At 32.9% G+C, this 22067-nt stretch overlaps 2 protein-coding genes across 3 annotated transcripts; one reads left to right on the top strand and one right to left on the bottom strand.

Annotated features, from left to right (window-relative positions):
• The first annotated feature begins 1350 nt into the window (after positions 1-1350).
• Positions 1351-18852, top strand: LOC146908593 (SPX domain-containing membrane protein At4g22990-like). Of its 2 annotated transcripts, none has more exons than XM_085722371.1 (12): positions 1351-1508; positions 14179-14261; positions 14349-14409; positions 14501-14621; positions 14708-15019; positions 15164-15277; positions 15385-15845; positions 16224-16510; positions 17081-17268; positions 17384-17574; positions 17933-18066; positions 18247-18852. In XM_085722371.1, exons 3-12 carry the CDS (start codon positions 14357-14359, stop codon positions 18483-18485), a joined length of 2100 nt encoding a protein of 699 aa, XP_085578497.1. In that variant the 5' UTR covers positions 1351-1508; positions 14179-14261; positions 14349-14356; the 3' UTR covers positions 18486-18852. The 2 variants fall into 2 exon arrangements, with proteins under 2 accessions (XP_085578497.1, XP_085578498.1); XM_085722372.1 differs by lacking the exon at positions 1351-1508 and adding an exon at positions 12290-13756.
• LOC146908594 (small ribosomal subunit protein eS21y-like) lies at positions 5051-6750 on the bottom strand. Its single transcript, XM_085722373.1, has 3 exons — positions 6591-6750; positions 6383-6515; positions 5051-5280 (listed from the first exon to the last, which is right to left on the bottom strand). The coding sequence occupies exons 1-3, from the start codon at positions 6710-6712 to the stop codon at positions 5218-5220; spliced, it is 318 nt and encodes a 105-aa protein (XP_085578499.1). The 5' UTR covers positions 6713-6750; the 3' UTR covers positions 5051-5217.
• Positions 18853-22067: the final 3215 nt, after the last annotated feature.

The following is a 22067-nucleotide window of genomic DNA, read 5'->3' on the forward strand; positions in this document are numbered from 1 at the left end:
CTCCTTAAAAGAGGTTACAATGTTAGTCTCAAATTGATTCTTCAAAAAAAAAAATGTTAGTCTCGTATTGAATAGATAAAGAAACGTAATATAATATTGGGACCAAAAAAACATATTTAAGTTTCCACTTTGGGACAAAAAAACTATTAAAATTAAGTAAGGACTAAACTTAAAAGTTCCCAATTAATTTTATAAGGACCAAAAACATATTTAACCCTATAATATTTAAGTCATAAAATTCTTCCATCTAATAGACTAATATTTTGAGTTCAACTCTCCGTGTAAATTTAGTCATAAAACTCATGATATTATTTATGTTATAACAACAGACGATCAGAATCAATATCATACATGAACATGAACTTCCATTTACATGGTTTATATTAATACTTTCTTTACTACCACATTTTGAGTTTGGCAAATTCATCATTTACAAATCACATCTAAATAACACATCAGCTTGCACACTCTTATCTATGTCTGAGTGGCCCACATTTATAGTGTAAAGAAACTATTAAACGCATAAATTGTGGGAACAAGGGAAACCATGTATATATATTATTCATCATAAAAAAGAAAATATTATTCATCATTGTGATAAAAGCATAGAATATTCCTTGAAGACCATACAATTTGTGGATAAAAAAGAAGAAAAAAGATTTAATTGGCATGTGAAAAGGATGCAGTAGACAGGAACACCAACATCTGCCACTAAATTGACGTACAAGGACAGCATGCAATCACATTAAATTTACACTTATATTCAACGAGTCTCTATTTTCTTCTGCATCATTTCATTTTTATAAGTGTATTTTGAAATTAATTGCAAGAAATAGTGAGTTTTTATTGGATGTCATGGTAAAACTAATTTACATCGACATCGTTTAACCCTTTTAGATTGGGAGAAAGGAAATTTTTATCGATTAAAGTCACACAATTCTCAAAAAGATTTTTATTATGTTATTTGAAGTTGCAATGTCTCTTACTCTAAACTTGGGGGACATATATCAGTGCTTATATTTATAAGGTATGCTATTAGAGTGTTCATAAGTTGGGTTAATATAAAATAGTCATAAGAGTGAAAGGAACATATAACACAGTTAATTATCAATAATTATGGACAATGTGAACAAAAATAATTAAAAGAACCAAGCTGAATAAAGCCACTTTGAACTCAGGACAAAACATACTTACCCACTATTGATAAAAAAAAAGTAAGGTAATACTGTAATAGTTACTATTCACAAAAAAATCATCATGAGCCAAGAGATTCCACTATTTTTGGCTGTCAAGTGTCAAGTCACCCACTTTGTTATATACCCAAAACCCAAAACTTTCAAACATGTTTGTATTCATTTGTCCTTAAACTTTCCTTATTTGTCACTTTTTTCCAAACTAAAGTTTTCTCCACTGTGCTCTGGTCCTTCAAAATTTTAGGTGCATAAAGCATTGAAGAAAATCAGTTACTCTGATGGAATATCATCTTCATCTGTAGCCCATCTGTACTGGTAAGTCCAAATAGCATATCCTTCGTTTGCATATACATATGTATATATGATAATTTGCTGTTTTCCCTTCTTTTTTTTTTCATTTTCTTTGTTGAAACATTTAGAAATACACTTTTTATTGGTATTATATGATCCTTTAAGCAACTATAACATGCATCCTTACAAGAAACTGAAGTCTAATCATGTTACCTGAGATGTTTTCTGCTGGTTGTCTTGAATGTCATACCAACAGTTTTAAGGATGTGATAATAAATATCATTGTTCAAGTGACACTTCTTGGCACTACTTTGAAATTCATGTCACTCTCACCATTTTGGATTATTTGGTTTCTATGTATCAACAAACAGTAAGAAAAAGCTGTTTACATACATTCATGTAAGATTAATAATATTTGATTGGTTTCTATAATAATAATTGTTGTTGTACGATGTATTCCTGAACGCTGAGTCGAACATTTTGTCCTTGCTAGATTAGCAATTATAATAATTAATAAAGCAAAATTGTCATCTTCAAGTAAAACTTTAGTTAATGTCTCTCACATCAGGAAAATTTATCATTCTTTTTACATAATTTTATCTTGCTTACATATATGATATGATAATTTAAAATTTACCCTTACATAATACCAGCAATTAGCAAAGGATAAGCCACTTGTGGTTGTTTGTCTCATAATATACATATACTCTTTTTTTTTTTTTTTTTTTAATGTTAAAGGCTTTTGTTATATATACTTCTGAAAATAATAGTTTTGTATGTATATGTGTTGTATGGTTATTAACTATAACTACTTCACAAAAATTGACATCCGCAAATATTTTAAAAAACAATTGATTGGCTTAGATAGTTTAAGAGGAGGACGTGTCCAAATACCTCTTAGTCTATAGTTTTGCTTGGAGGTCATCCTTCCACAAAGTGATCTTGGGGCACACAAGTTACAAGTTAGTGGCTTGCATGTGAAAAGATTCTTGAGTATACTAATGATATTTGAACAATTATTTAATGACAACTTTTGTGATAACATTGTTTTTTTTTATTGATTAAAAACAAAAGAGAGAAAAAAAAAAAGAAAAGATAAGTATATCATGTAAGTACGAAAAAAAAGTTGTCTAAAATTGTCACAAAATAGTTGTCCAAATATTATTTCTCACATTAGATTGCTAGAACTCTAGAAACAATCTTTCTACTACATAGACCTTTCGTATATCACTCTGGCACCATCAAACATAAAAAGCATCAATATTAACCAATAAACTTGATTAATATTGTCCATCTCAAAGTTTTTTCAAATATTTTTTTTGTGGTGTCCGAGATTCGAACCCCATACCTTGCATACGACAATTGGCAAACATTCCTGCTACTACATAGAATTAGACATGAGAGTTAAATCTGAAATCTTAACAAAACTTCTCAACATAAATTAACATTTAGGGGGTGTATTCAATTGGAATTTTGAAGGATTTTAAAAGACTTTTTAGTTATAAAAAAATCTCGAGGTATTCAATCAAGATTTTAAAAGATTAGAAATAATTCCGGTGGTATTCAATGAGGATTTTCAAGATTTTTTAAATAGTCCAACAAAATTTGGTGGTATTCAATCAAAATTTTTCTCAACTTAAAAACTATCTCTTGGTATTCAAAAATATATAGATTTCAATGGATTCCTTGTTATAATGGATTTTGTGAGACTTTTTAGTTGAAAATTTCAAAACTAACAATCTCATACAAACATATGAGATTTCTTGAGACTCTTTTTACTCCCACTTCACCACTGTTAACATCCTCTTTCACTTTTTTTTCCCTTCTAGTGTCATTATGTCATGTTTTTTTCTTTTTTCCAGATTTTAATCTTTTGTGGTTCACTCCGTTTTTATTTCATGATGAAGGAGTTGTCGTTGTTGAACACATACATGTATAGTATTTTGTTTTTGATAAGACGTTTTTTAGACCTGTTATTATGGCTGTATAATGTAGGTTGTTTTCTATATAAAAATGTGTTTTTATTTTATTTTATATATTTTGAAATTTATACTTTGTAATACGATTAATTAATATAATTTCGTATTTCAAACAATATTTTTAGTTTATGTAATATTTTCAACTTAATACCGTGCAATACGATTCGTTAATAGAACTTCGAATTTTCCAACAATATTTTCAATTAGTTTATGAAATATTTAAATTTTATTTTGACCGAAACAAAGTTAACTAATATCATTAATCAATCAATGTTCAATACAAGAAGAATAAGAATCAAAAATACGGTGACTAGCCCAAGAACAGGCCGCCCTAGCTAAACTATGAGCAACCATATTACTAATATTTTATATAAACAAAAGGCATTATATTTTATTTTTTAACTCAAGATCACGTTACTAATATTTATTCTATTTGTATCAATACGTTTTTTTCAAGGAATAAGTTTTGATTTTACTGTTATAAAAAAATTGATTTTATTATTATATTAGTAGTCAATCTCATGAAAATTGTCATTGTAAATTGTATCTTCTATTTTTTTTTATCATGCATACCTTTAATTTTTTTAATATCTTTTGCCATCCACTCTTGTAATTTTTTATTTTTGTTAAAATTTGGTAGAGTGATTTCAAATCTTACGAATTCTCACAAAGTACTTTCAAATCTTAAAAGTCTTTTACAAAAATCTTAAAAGTTAATACATTCCTACACAATCTTTTGAAATCTTCAAGATTTTTTTTATCAAAATAGTCTTTTAAAATCCTAATCCAATACATCCCCCTTAAATTAACCGATTCCAAAGAAATTTAAGTTGCAAATTTATATGAAATTACAAAGAAAATTAATAATCATCGTCTACAAAATTGAAATAAAACGTCTCTAAGGTTTCATATTATTCCAATTCTTCTTATATACGTTTTTCCATATACAGTTAAAACTCTATAAATTAATAATGTCAGGACCGGAGAAATTTATTAATTTAGAGAGTTATTAATTTATCGATAAATTAATAATTATTAATTTAAAGAGTTTTTAAGTAATTATAGTGTACATACCAAATAAAAAGACAAATTAGTCTATGCCTCTTAGAATTACGTTGCAGCGAACCTTGTGACTCAACGTAAATTAGTAACTACTGTGTTCATATGCATTGGAAACCAATAATGACTTTTGAAGTACAGTAAATGTAAACAAGAGGAACAAATGTGTTCAATGAATTCTTAATATATTTTTTTTTCAGTTTATATGAATTATTAATTTATGATTTTCTTGGGACCGAAAATTATAAAGGGATCTCCTGAAAAATTATTATCTTATTATTTTATCGAGTTTTTCAATTTTTTACATTGGCCCAAGTCGGAACCGGACAAATTTATTATTTTAGAGAGTTTATTAATTTACCGAGTATTAAATTAAAGAGTTTCTACTGTAGTGTGAGATAATATTCATAGAACAGTAATTAAATTAAGCCGAATTCCCCAGCAATGGAAATGATGGATGTAATGGAGTAATGGATATGACCAGCGGGGCAGGGCAGTGATAATAAAAGTTAGGGAAATGTTAACAAGTGAGAGAAAACACTTGAATATATTTTGAAGTAAATTAATAAGAGCAACTTTAGTTGAAGGTACCAAAAAGAAATTAAAAAAAGATATTGCAATACATAGATCACAAAGATCCAATATCTCTAGCAAAAATTTAACTCAACACATAATAAAGAAAGCGGTCACGACATCTATTGCTTAATTTCAGCTTTCTTTTTCTGCCACAAGCGATCAATTCCACTGTCAGCATCTCCCTGGAAATAAAAATGACATAACATGAAATCAGCACCTTAGAAATGCAATTCATAAAACCTGAATCATCAAGGTGTATCAAGAGAACAACATAGTATGTTCAATGGCTGATATAAATCAGAATACAATATGGTACAGAGAGTAATTCCAACGTGTTTATAAAGGTTAAATATTTTTTTCAACCATAGTTCCCAACTTCATTAACTTTCAACACAGCATTAATAAACATATCATGATTCAGTCACACAACCTAAAAGCAATATTTCAATATGTTTCTAAAGAACAAAAACCATTGCAACATATCAATTTTCAGTTACGTTTTTTTCTTACAAAAGTTGACAATGTTAGTTCCATTCACTTTTACTTTTTCACTTTCTCATACTCTTCTTGCGGCCGCAGATTATAAGTATTAGTTGTATACTATCAGTTCAAATTTACTCAGAATTCATGCAATGAAATTCTTGACAATTCTATCAGCCATTGTCCTTCTTTGTTCACTTGGAATCACATTAATATGTTGTAATCTATCGACTAAAAAAATACAATCTAAACTAATAGAAGCCCCACAGAATGAAATACAGGACAATTAAAACAAAAAATAAAACCAAATTTTCCCCAAAAAATAGCTTTTTAAAAGGGTAAAATACCAATATGAGAAACAGAATCAACCATCTTAATTAAGGAACTATTTTGGAATGAGTTATTAGAATTTATCCACAAACACAACCACTTGCAAAGTTGTGGGCTATGAAGCACGGAAACAAACCCGGACATGACATAGACATCGACAAGTCCACGTTGATAATAATTTGTTAAAATGACATAATTTAGTGTAATCATATGTGTCGGTGTCAAATACCAACGCGTGTCCGACCTAATCCGAGGAGTGTCCGTGCTTCATAGGTTGCGAGACTATTTGGAAAAGCTTATGAAAAGAGCATATAGCTAATATATGAAAACCATTTTAACTTGATTTCATGATCATTTATGTTGTTTACTCAAACAGAGACTAAAGCTAATTAAAATTATGTTCATACATAACAAATACTAGTATTGAATATAAAACACAGCAAATTAACAATTAAATCCAAATTAATTAGAGACCTGTGCGCGAGTGAAGCCACAGAGGGCAAAAGTGGAAAATTGACCATTGTAGACACCGCTTTCATCCAAATGACCGATGTTAAGCTGAACCGAAGCGTGATCCTTGGCAGTAATCAATCTGTTTGTAGCAGAACTGAAACAAATCCAAAAAAACACAGTTCAATTTCCATAACAATGAAAATAACGAGATTATAATCAAAGTTTATACCATTTTCTGGGAATGTAGAGCTCGGTGATTTGGCCTTCTTCGTTCTGCATTTTTAGGGTTTCTTCTGAATCAATCACCTTCGCAAAACACACAATCGTAGAAAAATCAACATAAAATCCCATAAACCCTGAAATATCAAAATCTGTTTGGGCCGGGTTTCCGATAAGGCCCAATTATAGTCTCTTTCATAAGGATTTTTTTCTTTGGAGAATTACTTTTCCCACCCTGCTGCCTTCTCGCGCGCCCTGCAAAAATTCCAAAAATACCCCTGGTTCGGATTTCGTTTTCCGGACCAGATTGTTAGTGTTTCCAGAAAATAAAATCCGGACGCATAAGCTGCAATGCAAATGCAATTGCAGGGGTTGTATAAGCGGTCAACAATGACCATGACACCACAAACACTCCTAAAAGCTACCTAAAAAACTTAAATTTTTTGAAGAAAATGTAAGAAAGGAGGTGAAGAAGAATGAAGAAAAATGTTGAAGATCCAAGCATTTTTATAGCCTAAAACAAGTCCTAGGTGATTTGGAAGTCAAAGAAAACGTGTTTTTCATTCAAAACCGTCCAAAAACCGCTTTAAAACTCCACTAACCGGCCAAACCTTTAGTGAAACGTCACCGGCCAAATTGTTACTGAGTGGTTTCGGATTGTATATGTAACACCCCGTTTTCCCAACATAAAAATTCCGTATTAAATCAGAGTATTTAAATCATAAACGGAATGTCACATACTACTTTAAAGTCATAAAATAGATATTAATAAATATCCTTCCAGGTTCAACATCATAAAAGTCTGGAAATACGCAGCGGAAATAGTTCGACATGAATAAAGTCTTGGCACGCAGGCCTTATCAGAAAATCTCATAATTTGGTTCAATACTTATTCTTAAAAAGTTCATAAAAGACACGTAAGGAATAAATATGAAAGTAAGTCCCATCCCGTTACGTATCAGAGCACCTAGACACAAGTGAGGAGTCCACTCACGAACACTTCTAGTCTCTATTACCTGCAAGTTACCCATACGAAGGGCAACATTTTCAAGCAGGAGGGGGTGAGATTTCTCAAACAATAATATTAAACATATAAATCATATAAAGTACATTTAACAACTTAAACATCATTAACATATCTTATACTCCATTAACTAGCATCATTAATCTCCTACATTAGTTATACACCTCATCTTATATCATCTTAATTATAGACGTAAACATCATTATATAACATCATTTACTAATTCATAAACATCAGCATACATCATCAAATATTAATTACAAACATCAACACATATATTAATCACAAACATCAACACATATAATGATCATAAGCATCAACATCTAACACCAAATAGAATCATAAGCATCATCATGTATTTCACATAAGTATCATTATCAAAGCATATCATTTATCGAAAACAACTTCATGATTAAGTTCGTAATCAACTTCTTAAACAAACATCATCATTAAATCATCATCAAATATAAGTTATGACGACTCTACAATGCAACAACATCTTCAACAACAACTTAGACAACTTCAACAACAACTTAGACAACTTCAACATGCATGTGGTACCACCAGGGCATTAAGCCCCCTTCGCTAAGGTCATATTTGGACCTGTCGGGCATTAAGCCCCCATCACTAAGGTCATAAAGAACCTGTCGGGCATTAAGCCCCCATCACTGACTATGCAACGACACAATTTTCCACAACTGGGACAACAACGTTAATATCTTATACAATTCCATTAAAATGGACAACTTCTTAAATCATGACAACTTAGACCGACTTATACATCTTCACTACGATTCAGCAGCAACAAACAACAACAATTGCAGCATATAACAGTGCTAGAATATCATATCATCAATAAGAAATGAATCATATCAACTTAACATCATAGAACATCATAATATTATGTATCATACAATACTCACATAATGTATTCCAACATATCAACAACAATAACCACATATACATTAATCAATTACATACATATCAAAGTCCAAAACATTCTTCAAAAGCAAATCAAGTTTGATCAATGAGACATAAGCCAACTACTCATAAAACACCTCAACTAAATCTCTAATACTTAAGTTGAAGTTGGGAAACCAACCATAAGTTTTTGGACTAACTTGGGATTAGTTATGCTAAGTTTTCTTAAAGTTTTCTGAAGATCCACTTGGACTATTTTCATCATAACTCAAAAACTATGAATCATTTTCATGTCAAACCAAAACCATTGAAAGTTAACTCAAATATCTACAACTTTTATGTTTACACCGAAAGCTAATTCAACACGGAAAGGGGTGAAAAAGACACAAGAATGCAACAATCGAAGTTCTGACAGCACGCAACGAAAGCACAACAAGCAGTCACCCATGAGGGGCTGCCTTGCTGCGCCCAGGCGTGGAAAACTGCGTCCAGGCGTGGGAAGGCAGTAGCCCACCTGCGACGCAGCTCTGTGCAGTCCCATTTTTTTTCGGTTTCACCGTTTCGTCCGTAAAAACCTAACCGTTACTCTGAATCCGATTCCGTTTTCGCCTACGCGTTCTATTCGACAAATCCTATCATATTTTACTGAAAAATCATATTTTTAAATCTCCAAAACAACTTATCCTAGAATCACTTATTTCTCAAAAACACTTAAAAATCACTTTTTCTCAGAATCTCAACATTTCATCCATTCTCATGTTTCTAACCATCAAACTACTTCTAATAACATTCCTATAGGATATCTAAGGTTTGTTCATGATTCTCTCATTAATTCTACGGTTCTTCATCATCTAATCATCAAAATCGCTCATAAACCCTAATTATTAAACTCACCGACTTCTCATCTAATCATATGTTTTAAACCTCAAAACTATTCCAATAATCATTCTACGGATTATCTAAGGACTGTTCACAGTTTCTACATCAATCTAACAATTTTCATCCATTAATCCTCAATTCTTCAATCAAAACCCTAATCCTCTTAATCTCACAAACTCTCCCCAACTTTGTTAGATGTAATCTAATGATTTATAACTTAATATTAAAGCAAGATAGTCTCACCCTTACCTTAATTTTGCAGAAATCGCAGCTCTCTCTTCTTCTCTTCTTCTCTTGGCTTTTCTCCTCTTTTCTCCAAAACTTGAACGTACGTTGTAAACTATTCTCTCAACCTAGCTTCCTCTATTTATAACCTTCCTATTCTTTCTAAATCTATTTGGGCCCAACAACTTAATCTCCTTTTTATTCTAACCCCCAACTCTACTTACACTAATAATTCTCATATTCTAATAAATAATAGAAATATGCCACGTAATAAAATACTAACACCTCTTATAAATAATTAAATCACATAAATAAATTCTAACTTAATAAAAATAATTAAATAAAAGGCGTTACAGTATAATCCGGAATGCATGAAGTATTTCCGGATTATAAAGTCCGAACTGCACTAGACACTTTATTTGGATCGTTTTCGTTGCGAATGCCTTGGAAAAAAATTGGTCAAAGATACATAACATAAATTGAAGCAACATAAGACAAATAAACAGTTAAAGAAAACCATAATAACATAAATGATGAATCTTTTGGGAAGGTGGTTCGAAGAGGAGCTTTTGAACTCGATCCTGCCGGCATGCCAACTGACATGTTACGATCGGCAGGCCGACATTATCGAGTTCATAAGAACCTGTTCTTTTGGAGTTAGATCTGCAACATAATGAAGAAGGGCAAGGTGTTTCAAGAGGGTTTCTTTGAGTTAGATCCTGCTGCCTTGCCAAATGACATATTCATCTGGCAGACAGCAAGATCTAACTCATAGCAACCTCTTGATATTTTTGACTTAAGCATGTATCAAGGAGGCATGAAGGAGTATTTATATATTTTTGACAACATGATGAAGATCTTCATCATCCATTTGCGACATCATGAGAAAGATCCTCAGCTTAATGACAAAAATTTGCATGGTTTTCTTTGGTGTGTTTGTGTGTTTTTATGGTATTGAAGCTGAAAACCGGAGATGATGTATTTATAGAGGTCCTTGGATGTTGTGGACCACATAAACTCTTGGTGCAATGTGGTCCATACAAAAGAATCCTATGCTGAGACATTCCGGATTTCATTTTCCGGAATACACTTACGCCCTATGTTATTCCGGATTTCGTAATCCGAAAAGCATATCTTTGGTTATTTTATCGATTAAATGAACATCTTTGCCGTAAATTAAAACATAATAAAACACGCAATTAAATTCAACAACACATAACTAACACGCAATAAAACACGCAATTAAAACATAATGCAACAACTTAATTCAACAACACATAACTAACACGCAATTAAAACAACATAAAACACGCGATTAATTAAAACATAACACATTATCACGGATCATCTAAACTAACTTCTTCCTCCTCTGGTCCCTCCAGCAGAGCCCTGATCTCTTCGTAGTTCCTGGGCCGGTGCAAACTTTTAAGAATTTGTTCAGCAGATCTAACCAACGAAGCGTCCAACTCGATCAGTCCTCTAACGCTGTGCTGACCAAAGGCAGAGAAGATGGTTCTCACGTCGCCGTCGTTTGTGAGTTTCATCCGGCTGAAGCGAAGTGATCCGACTGAGTCGGACAATGGACATCGATATTCAACATCGACCACCCTTCTCGTGTCTCTATGGTTGAGTTGACGGTTTATTTGATCCAGCTCATCCTTCAGCCCGAAGAGGGTGACATCGTCGCGAATCCTAAACAGATGGGGTGGTGTTCCACCGTTGTAGTAGACTGCCGCTAGCTTGGTGTTCGGATCAAAGCCAGAGGTATCTGGGCGTTGTAGTTTACTTGTAATGAAAACAGGGACCCCTTGTGGACCACGAAAATTGTCAGTGCAATGTGGGACACATAAAAGAATCCAATGCGGAAGCAATCCGGATTTTAAAATCCGAACCAAGCATCACCATACACAAAGTCCCAAGTTCTCTGGTTCACCCCATGATCGTATCTTTCCGGAATATATAATCCGAAATATATGTGCATTCTGGATTATATATTCCGGATTGCACCAGAAGCTTTTGGCCGGTGGTCTGCATCACAAAGAAAACGTTTTTCAAACGTTTTGGGCGGTGATCAAGTTGAAAAACGTGTTTCTACACGTTTTTTGACCGGATTTTACCACCTTCCCACCTTCTTTTCATCCCCCTCCCCTATATATAGCCTACATTTCCTGGAAAAATTTCACCCTTTCTTCTTTCTCCTCTTCTCATCTTCTACAACGATGTGTTTCCATCGTTGGTCTTTCATAGAAAGATGCCTCTTTGAAAATCATCAGGGGTCATATGATCGGTCAATAGGGAAGGGGTCAGTCTAGGTGTGAGGTTGGTTTGCCTGGGTGTCATGTTGACCATCATGGTCTCTTGTTCCCTAGAGGCCCCTGTGCCCCCTCTGTCTTCCCACCAACACCAAAGCTCCTGGTATGTCCCATCAGGAAGCATTGGTTTCTTCTTCCCCGCCATCTTCTTTCCTCCCACCCTCTTTCCTCTCCACCAGTGGCTGGAGCCACTGGTATAACTTATGTAATAGGATAGGATTAGAAATAGTTTTAGGATGTAATAAGCTTAAAAAGCTTTAAAATTATTGTAATGTATTGTTCATATATTAATAAAATGATTTCTTTTTATACTTATGTTTTTTTATTTCTGTTTATTATTTTTATTCTCATTTTATTTTACGAACTGTAAAACTTAAAATTGCAAAACTTCTGGTAAAACATTATTCCAGATTTTAAAATCCGGAAACATCTGCAAAATTCTAACAATGTAATCCGGAAAACGTAATCCGGATCAGGGGCAAAATTGGAAAAAATAGGGCGCGCGGGGAAAGACATAGGGTGGGAAAAGTAATACTCTTTTTCTTGCAATTAATTTTGTTTGAAAAAAATATATTATGAATTATTTTACAAAATTGTACTTGGTAAATGATATTGAAAAGATAAATTAAAAAATTGAAAGAAGAGATAATAATAAATAGTTAAAAATTTAATAGGAAAAATAATATTAATTCTTCATTGATATTGTAAAACGACATACATTTTGGAGGGAAATAATATCTTTTAAAGTAAAGGATGACACTTGTCACATGTGACATTGACACCACAATGTCACCAAGTGATGTCCTATTGCACCTACCCTATCTGACAAATAATATATACACCCTTTAATCATTTTTTTTAGGGAACCCTTTAATCATTAATACAAGTACAAAAACATTTTTGGTTTATAATAGTGACTAAATACATCAATTATAAAATGAGCGGTGGATGTAGCATATATTTAAGGTTTGTTTTTATTTTGTGGATGTATTTATGTTATATGAACCGGCGTTTAGATATACACTCATGTTTCAGTCAGTCCATTTTTATTGACAAACTGTATAAATCATGAACAATACTATTTTTTTTATGAAATTTTGATTTTTTGATTAAAAATAAAAGATAAATATTTTGATTTGGATTAAAATGATAAAGATAAATATTTGTGATTTTTTTAAAGGAAGATATTTGTGATTTTTAAATTGTAACAAATAATTTATATCAACAAATACGTTGAAATATCAAAAGTAAGTAAAAAAGTTTTAATAAGCAAATTACATCAACAAAAACAATCTTGGAAAATCTTTCATTCTGGAATAAAATGAAATTAGTTTAGTTTTGTTTTGTTGATACTTTTTTTCTCTATGATAAATTGGGATGAGAATATCAAATATAATAATAATAATTTTTTTTAAGGAATAATAATAATAATAATTGTAAATAAAGACAATACAATAGCTAGGTGTCAGCTTGTAAGACAATTCCTACTCCTACTCAGCAGGTTATTGTTATGTTAAGGTTAACACCAACCCTCGTAAGGACAGAGGATCACATGTGCCTACATACTCGTTCTCTCCTTAATACTTTTGTTACATGATTCACTTCCACTAATGTCTTTTGTGTGCTAACAAAACAAACACTCACTTTTGCATATACTAAGTACCTTTTTCATTATCCACCATGCAAATTTACCATTTAACCACTTTTTATGAAACTTTTTGAGTTAGTTCATGCACCATGTTGTTGTCGAGTTTATAAAGAGTGACATTTCTCGCATTAAAGAACAATGACATGAACATCAATTTGTGCACAAAGGTATTTCCAATATTTGAACTTTCTAACTGTTGTTATTAGTTTCATCACACTCTCTTTTATGTTTCTTGATTTTCAACTATCAACAGAATGATTGTTTTGTCTGCATAAAATCAGCATTTTCTATTTTGGAGTAAGCATATTCTTCATTTGTGCGGCAATTAAATTTTGTCAAACATGTTATTTTTGTCATTTATGGTGTTTCTATTTTCATTATTTACTTTCATAGTGAATCTTAGTGATCATGGGAGGATGTGGTTGACTAAATGACATAGCAATTATTGAAAATAGAAATTAACGTGAAACAAAATCAGACATTATAATTTATAACTGAATGTGCTTTTTATATTTGTCACATTTCAACGCTATATGTTTTCTATTAATTATGATTTATTCATAATTGAGCTACACTAATTTGGTTTCAGATACAAAAGTCCATGATATTGTTGTAATTGAAGTTTTGATTTGATTTCAAAGAAGAAAGAGGGATACTGCCAATTCTTACAAGGTTTAATTTCTGCTTCTATTTAAACATTCTTTTGTAGCATCTTGAGTAGCTTGAAAATATTGTTTAAGGTTTCTTGTGTTTTTTCAGTGCACAATATGGTTGCCTTTGGCAAGAAGTTGAGAGAATCACAGATTCAAGAATGGAAAGGGTAACAATATTCATGCTTTTTTCTTTTGATTCTTGTACCAAAGTCAGAAATGTTTTGTTTAATTCAGGTAACACTTTTTAATTTTTTACAGATACTACATTAACTATAAGTTTATGAAAAAGAAAGTCAAGAGATATGCAGAACAAATTGAGGTTGGAGCTCAAAATCACCATAATGTACTCCGAGATTTTTCACTGCTGCTAGACAATCAGGTCAATACGCTTAACGAAATGTTTAGATTGGCGGTACATTTATGTAATGAAATTTTAAGACTTTTTTGCTTGCTCTTGATTTTCAGATAGAAAAAATAGTTTTATTTCTACTTGAACAACAAGGTGTACTTGCACGAAGGCTGTCACATATTGGACAAGATCACCAAAATCTTCTACAGCAACCAGATAGTTCAAAGATATCTGAACTCCAAGAAGCTAATAGAGAAGTTGGAAGAGACCTGTTAAGGCTTCTTCATTTTGTGGAAATGAATGCTACTGGTTTGAGAAAGATCTTGAAGAAGTTTGATAAGCGGTTCGGCTATAAATTCACCGACTATTATGTCAAGACACGCGCAAATCATCCTTATTCTCAGCTAAGACAGGTTCTAAGGCACGTGGTAATGTTTCTAACCCTGACTATATCATGCTTAATGTTACAATACTAATGTTACAAAATATAAGGTAGTATTTTTGTATTAGATTCCTTTTATGTGATCTTTGTATATTTGAAACAGTATCGTCATGTAGTAGTTTCTTTGCAGGGAATTGGTGCTGTTGTGGGAGTCTTGTCTCATAATCTTGCAGACCTTCATGATTTACAGAAGTGTCAAGGAAGCTACATTTCTATATATGACCAACCTTCTTATGCTCATCAAGTTAGTCTTGACTCTTGATCCATTGTACTTTTGGTTTACTCATACGCAAAATCTAAGGTATTCTTCCAACTTTTGATGAGGATATCCTTCTGTCTTTTTTCTTGAAGGATCCAATTCTTGAATCTATCAAAGTAGCTGCAGACAGATTATCCAACTCAACAAATTTCCTTCAGTTTTTGGGAAGACACGCTTTTATCATGCAACAAGAGGAGATATCACCATCTCCATCTGAAGAAAACATTGTTGATGAAAGATATCATTTCATGTCACTTCTTTTGAACTTGGCAAGCACATTTTTGTATATGGTCAATACTTACATCATTGTACCTACGGCTGACAACTACTCACTGAACCTTGGAGCTGCTGCAAGTGTTTGCGGTGTCGTCATCGGATCAATGGCTGTTGCACAGGCTTTTGCTTCTGTTTATTTCAGTGCGTGGTCAAACCGATCTTATCTAAGACCTCTCATATTCAGTACCATTGTTCTTATGATTGGAAACATCATGTATGCCTTGGCCTATGATCTCAACTCAGTAGCAGTTCTTCTTATGGGACGCCTTTTCTGCGGGTAAGTAAAGTTACACTTTTTTGTTTTTTGTAAGGGAAGTAAAGCTACACTTATTACTCTCATAAGTTTCATACTTTCCATAAAATTTTCATGACATGATTATAATGTTTTTGTTCTTATCTTATTAGGAAAGCATAGTTACTTCAGATTCTGGTATATTATAGGTTTAATTATGTCTTCAATCCCTGCAGAAGATTTGAGTATACTAGATATGAATCTTGAGCATTCCTTAACAGAAATTTTGTTTAGACTGTCATGAAATTTTAAAAAATTAAATTTATCGATACATATACTGTGCCGTCAATCTTTGGGAAGGGAATTGCCAATTTTTGCTAACTTGAAGTCATTGACATAGTAAATGAATCAATAATATTTCAGGCTAGGCTCTGCAAGGGCTGTGAATAGGCGTTATATCAGCGACTGTGTACCGTTGAAACTTCGGATGCAAGCATCGGCCGGTTTTGTTAGTGCAAGTGCTCTTGGAATGGCTTGTGGTCCAGCTATTGCTTGTTTGTTACAGACCGATTTTAGGATTTATAAGTTGACAATGAACCAAGATACACTACCTGGATGGGTAATGGCTATTGCATGGCTTGTTTATCTACTGTGGTTGTGCCTTTGTTTCAAGGAACCTGGAAATCTTTTGGCTTATGAAGCAGAAACAGGTATGTCAGCAAGGTTCCATGTATTCATTTTGTTATATGATGTCATTTTGGTGGGTTTAGTTCAGTTCGTGAACTATCCATCATAGTTCAACGTTTTTCCAGGCAGTTCAGTTTGGTTTTTAATTCTTTTTAAATAGTCTTAATAATCGATTTAATTTGGTTTTGGTTTGAAAAAGCACAATTCATTTGCTTTTTTTGAAGGTAGTTCTGGTTCAGAACTACAGCGTGCCAAACATTTATACTAGTTCGGTTTGGGAAGAACCACCAACAGTTCAGTTTCAGTTCGGTTTTCCTTTTTTGAAGAAGTCTGTTTGGTTTTTCTTCCTAAACCGAACCATGAACAGTCCTAATTACAAGTGTGTATGCCATTCAATAAGCTTAAATAAGCAAATCCAATCAGGTGTATATATATCAGGTTAACTTCATGGTTTAGAGTCAAATAACTTTGTCCTATGAAGCCAGATCAAAGTTTTAGTATTGAAAGAAAGTGGTTCCCCCCATCCTATGCTCCATAGTTTATCTCTTAGATTCATGCTTATAAATTCAGTTTCAATATTTCTAAATGATTAGGACGACAAGTACATATTGCAGTAGAGAACATGCATACGCAACCATTGCTAATGAATTCAGAAGCAAAGGATCAAGATGAAGATGGAGAAGAAAGGGATGATGACGAAGAAGTTTATGATAAAATTGAAGCTCATAAACCTGTTACTTCAATTGTGCTGGCATATAAGTTGCTTACACCATCAGTAAAGGTAAGGAACGCCTTATGAACCTTTTTCAATATGAACAATATGAATTTGTCGTCTCAATTATAATATGAAGTATACTTCAATCTTTTTATGCACTAACGATGAATGTTTTTATTAGGTTCAACTATTTGTGTACTTTATGCTCAAATATGCAATGGAGATAGTGCTTGCTGAATCAAGCCTTATAACAGAATACTATTTTATTTGGTCAACCACCAAAGTAGCCCTTTTCCTTGCATGCCTTGGTCTTACTGTCCTTCCTGTGAATATTGTTATTGGAAGCTACATCAGCAACATCTTTGAAGAAAGGTAGTCCTTCTAGTATTATCTTAGCCAAAAATTTAAATTAATCTTTAATGCTCATTGTTTCTGATTAGCAGCTAGAAAGTGTATTAAGAATGAACCATATTTTATTCAACAATATGTAGTAATTTTAAAATCTTAAGGAATTGCTTTAATTATATTGGACCAACTTAGTTTCTAACATCACAAAAAATCTACCTCTGGCTTTAAATTCACTGTGATTAAAATTTTGAACAGTTCTTTTGTTTTTCATCTTCAAAAATCTCAAGGCTTTGATTTGAAATAAGAAACCTAGCAAGTTGCTCATGAGTTTATGCACAAATTAAAATGGAGTTTGTACTTGATGGTTGGCTTGTACTTGCAGGCAAGTTCTACTGACATCAGAAATCATGGTTTGCATTGGACTACTTCTAAGCTTCCATATATTAATCCCTTATTCAGTAATTCAATATGTTGGATCTGCCCTTATCACATTTGTGTCCGCTGAAGTTCTCGAAGGTAATTTATTCTCATCATACCCTAGAATTATTGTAATAAATAAAACATGAATGGATAGAAGGAATGATGACAAATGAAAACTGAACTGCTTCCGATAGAACAATACCTAATTTTTGTCTATCTTTAAATTGTTTCTCATTTTCTTTACTTCATGTTTGTGTTTTTGCTTGATCAATCCAGGAGTTAACCTTTCACTTCTATCAAAAATGATGTCATCAAGGCTTTCTCGCGGAACCTATAACGGAGGATTACTGTCAACGGAAGCCGGAACTCTAGCTCGAGTAATTGCAGATGGTACAATAACAATTTCAGGGTATTTCAGTGAAAGTAAACTACTCAATACAACCTTACTCCCTGCACTCCTCATCTGCATCTCATCCATTGTTGCTACCTGTTGCACCTACAACTCTCTCTATTAGTATAGTAGTAGTTAGCTCTTCCATAAAAATCATAAGACGCTGTTCAGACTTCAAGTCCTCCTCACGGATTTTTGAGGTATTATCTGAGGCGCTTAGGTGGATTGATGAGAGTGGGTGTTCATAAACTACCGTGAGCCTCGATTCTCAAGTAATATGAAACTTTTTGGTGTACCAGAATAGAAGTGTATATATTTATTAATAGTGCAGACATTTAGAAATGTTTGCTAAGGTTTTGTGGTTTTTCTTTTTACCTATTCTAGAGGAGAATATGCTACTTTAAGTGGATCTATTGTAGTTGACTTAACGTTTTTGCATGAAAACAATATAGTAGGCGTCATGGATGCAATGCAATTCCTAGTTTCAAGTATTTATGTGTTGATTTTACTCTATAAACGCAGCAATTTCTTGCTTAGAAAAAAAGAGGGTAAGCTTCTATTTAATTTCATGGATAGTTTTGAAACCAATCTCCATTGTGAAAGATTCTTCTACTGAAGTCTGAACAATCTAAATATGTTTCATTGATAAGTTACATATTACAGGCTCCAATAGAGGCTATTGAACAAAAGGTGTCCTAATAATAATTACACACTACCATGGTGATATATACAAACAAGAAAAAATAAGAAGGAAATTTTCTATCTTAAAATAGTGTTGCCCCAAATCAATTTCATAGAAGCTTTATACTTTACCTTCAAAGTAGCCTGATACAAGTTTCATCCATGACAGTTTGCATATTATATGTTAATTATTATGTTATTAATTTCTCTCTTGCTAGGATTCTAAAACTGAACTTTTAACTTTTTAACTTCTTTAATATTTTAGTTCAATCAAGTAAGCTACCCATCTCCCCAACCTTCTACTAATCTCTGAACGTGCTTATCCAGCGTTCATATGCTTTCATGCATGGTATGTTACATAGGTTAGAAAATCGAGTCCCTCTTGACAACAAAAAGAAAGAAAGTCGAGTCCTTCAACTATCACTTGAGTCCTTCAACTAATAGCTTGTGGGGCAACTATTCCGGTCTAGGCCAACGACCAACTCTTGATAGGTTTTGGATATCCCTTCCGCATAACCCATAAGGACCATAACATGGTCCTCACACAGAACCACACTGGAATAATGACCCCTAAATGCGATTTGGACCATTCTGTCCAGATACGATGTCGTCTCCTCCTAATCCGCTCACAATTGTCCCTTAAGGACTAAAATGTCCCTTGATGACAACTGTTCAGGTAAAGGCTCAACGGCCAAAACCCTAAACCTAAACCATAAATATTAACTCAAGGACATTGTCTCAAGTATGCATATTCTTACCAAAAAATTCCGTAGCACCCACGACACTCACTAACTTGACCATCAGAGTGTGTGCAGATACACCACCTCCACTCGTCCAAATTTGCTTCAAGAATATCAGGTAGTTTTTCTTCAACCTGAACACGCGCAAATGTTGTTGCTTGATTTTTTATATTGAAAATGATTTTAATTTCATTTATTCAATCGTATCATTGTAGTCACTATTGAAATGTTATGCATAATACATTTAAATATGTTGACAACTAATAATATAGTTAATCTGATGCTTATATATGAAACTCGAAACAAACCAGTGCATCGCACGGGTCGGGGTCTAGTTCTGTTAAAAACCAACTATTTTCCATTCCATCGCTATTCCTGCTGAACCCACAAACTCTTGTATTGCCTTAGCTGTCTTTTATGCCCGTGTCTTTCCAAGTTGCACATCCCTTTTCCACTCCAGTTCAGCCTCATCATCTACATTCCCCAATAAAGAAAGCAAATATTACTTTCAAATAAAGAATCTTCTATATTACCATACATATACTTACTTTTCCAGGACAATTTATGCACTTTTACAGTTGGAACTTGGAATCATTCTACGGTTAAAATGTTTGATAAGTGACCGATTGGACCGTCTTGAAAACAGGCAAGGAACTTGACCCTAACCGCGACCTGCCGGTAGAACCAAAGTTATCAAATAAGAGTGAGACCCTAACCGCGACCTGCCGGCAGAACCAACACTATAAAAGTTCTTGACCCAAGAACAAAGGAAAAGCTCTCACAATGGAGAAAACTCAAATATATTAAAATCCAAATTGTCTTTTGAGAATTACATGAGCTTCTTATTTATAGCCTATGCTTGGAATACTAAAGATAAATTCCCACTACCATGCATTTACCAAAATACATTGATAAGTGCATGTTTATTACCTAGAAAATGGGCACTAACATGATTAAAATTCCCACTAGCCATTATAATAACTTAGAGCACCACTTTGAAGCATTTGGAGAGGCTAGGAGAATACAAAAGACCATCTAAAAATTCACCCAAAATAAAAAACGAAAATTGCTTATTAAAATGGAGAAAATTGGACTTTTAATGCTTCTTGTCATGTGAATTTTTTATAGGTTTCCTTCCACATGCTTAGTGAACTCTTGATCTCATCATTCTCCCCCTCTTCAAGAGGATTTGTCCTCAAATCCAAACCAGCAGTAAATGGAAGTGAGTTATGTGAAAATTGTTCTCCTTTTGATTCTTGAACATATGCATATTTCCAAATTCCATAATTGTTTCCTACGCTTTGAGGAAGTTCTTCTTCATTTTCCTTACAATCTTCTTTCACCTTTACTTTTTTCTCCTCATGAATTTCTTCTCTATCTTTTTTGTTACCGCTCTCTTTTTTCTCGTTCACTATCTCTTGCTTTTCCTCATTGACTAAACTCTCATTGATTTCTTTTCCGGTCTCTCCTTTCATGATTTGATATTGATCCACTTGATCATTTGTCAAAGTGATTTGCTGAGTTTTAAATGAAAATGTGTATGCTTTGGTGTGTTGATCATACTTTGCTCGATGTTTGTGATGCCACGGAAGCCCAAGTAACAAATCCCTCGTTTTGGAAGGCACCACATCACATAGAACCTCATCTTCATATTCTCCAAGTATGAATGACACTCGTACTTGTTTCGTCACAAGAACATTAGTCATATCTTTAAACTCTGGATCCTCGAGACTGTAAAGCATGTATGGTTTTGGATGCTCAAGTATTGGAAGTTCCCACTTCTCCACCATGGTTGTACTTGCAATATTGATCCAATATTTTCTATCAATATACAAGCCACAAACTTTATCATTCACAAGACATCTTGTAAAGAAAATATTTTTCTTTTGATTGGCTTCCATGAAATAGCACAAAAAAATAAAAATTGAAACTTTTGATTTTTTTTCTCTCTTTTTTTTCCCTTGGAATAACAAGTCACAACAAGTTGTATGATAACTTTGGAGAAAGAAACAGCAATGAACAGTAGGTAATAATTAATAAAACGAGATGCAAATATATGATTTCAAAAACTGGATCCAAATCAAGGAGATGAATCAGTGGAATTCATGTGTTTGAACAATGAAATGAACTTTGATGAACAACAAGGAACAACAAGGAAATGGAACGGTGAATTAAATAAAATAGTAACACGGCTTCAAAGATTTCAGCAATGAAAGAAACAAGACTCTTCAAGGAGAGATAAGACCAAACAAAGAAATAGATTTGCCCCTTCTTTTTTTTTTTCC

Source organism: Medicago sativa, chromosome 7 (assembly GCF_051527215.1).
Source record: "Medicago sativa cultivar Bolivia chromosome 7, Bolivia_mono, whole genome shotgun sequence".
Classification (NCBI taxonomy): domain Eukaryota; kingdom Viridiplantae; phylum Streptophyta; class Magnoliopsida; order Fabales; family Fabaceae; genus Medicago; species Medicago sativa.

Excerpts from the sequence above, each read along its gene's own strand:
- LOC146908594 (XM_085722373.1), bottom strand. The coding sequence starts at position 6,712 with ATGGGATTTTATGTTGATTTTTCTACGATTGTGTGTTTTGCGAAGGTG. Across the intron at positions 6,516-6,590 it reads CTCTACATTCCCAGAAAATG|TTCTGCTACAAACAGATTGA; the intron begins GTATAAACTTTG and ends GATTTGTTTCAG. Across the intron at positions 5,281-6,382 it reads GTGGCTTCACTCGCGCACAG|GGAGATGCTGACAGTGGAAT; the intron begins GTCTCTAATTAA and ends TTTTATTTCCAG.
- LOC146908593 (XM_085722371.1), top strand. The coding sequence starts at position 14,357 with ATGGTTGCCTTTGGCAAGAAGTTGAGAGAATCACAGATTCAAGAATGG. Across the intron at positions 15,278-15,384 it reads AACCTTCTTATGCTCATCAA|GATCCAATTCTTGAATCTAT; the intron begins GTTAGTCTTGAC and ends TTTTTCTTGAAG. Across the intron at positions 18,067-18,246 it reads GTCCGCTGAAGTTCTCGAAG|GAGTTAACCTTTCACTTCTA; the intron begins GTAATTTATTCT and ends TGATCAATCCAG.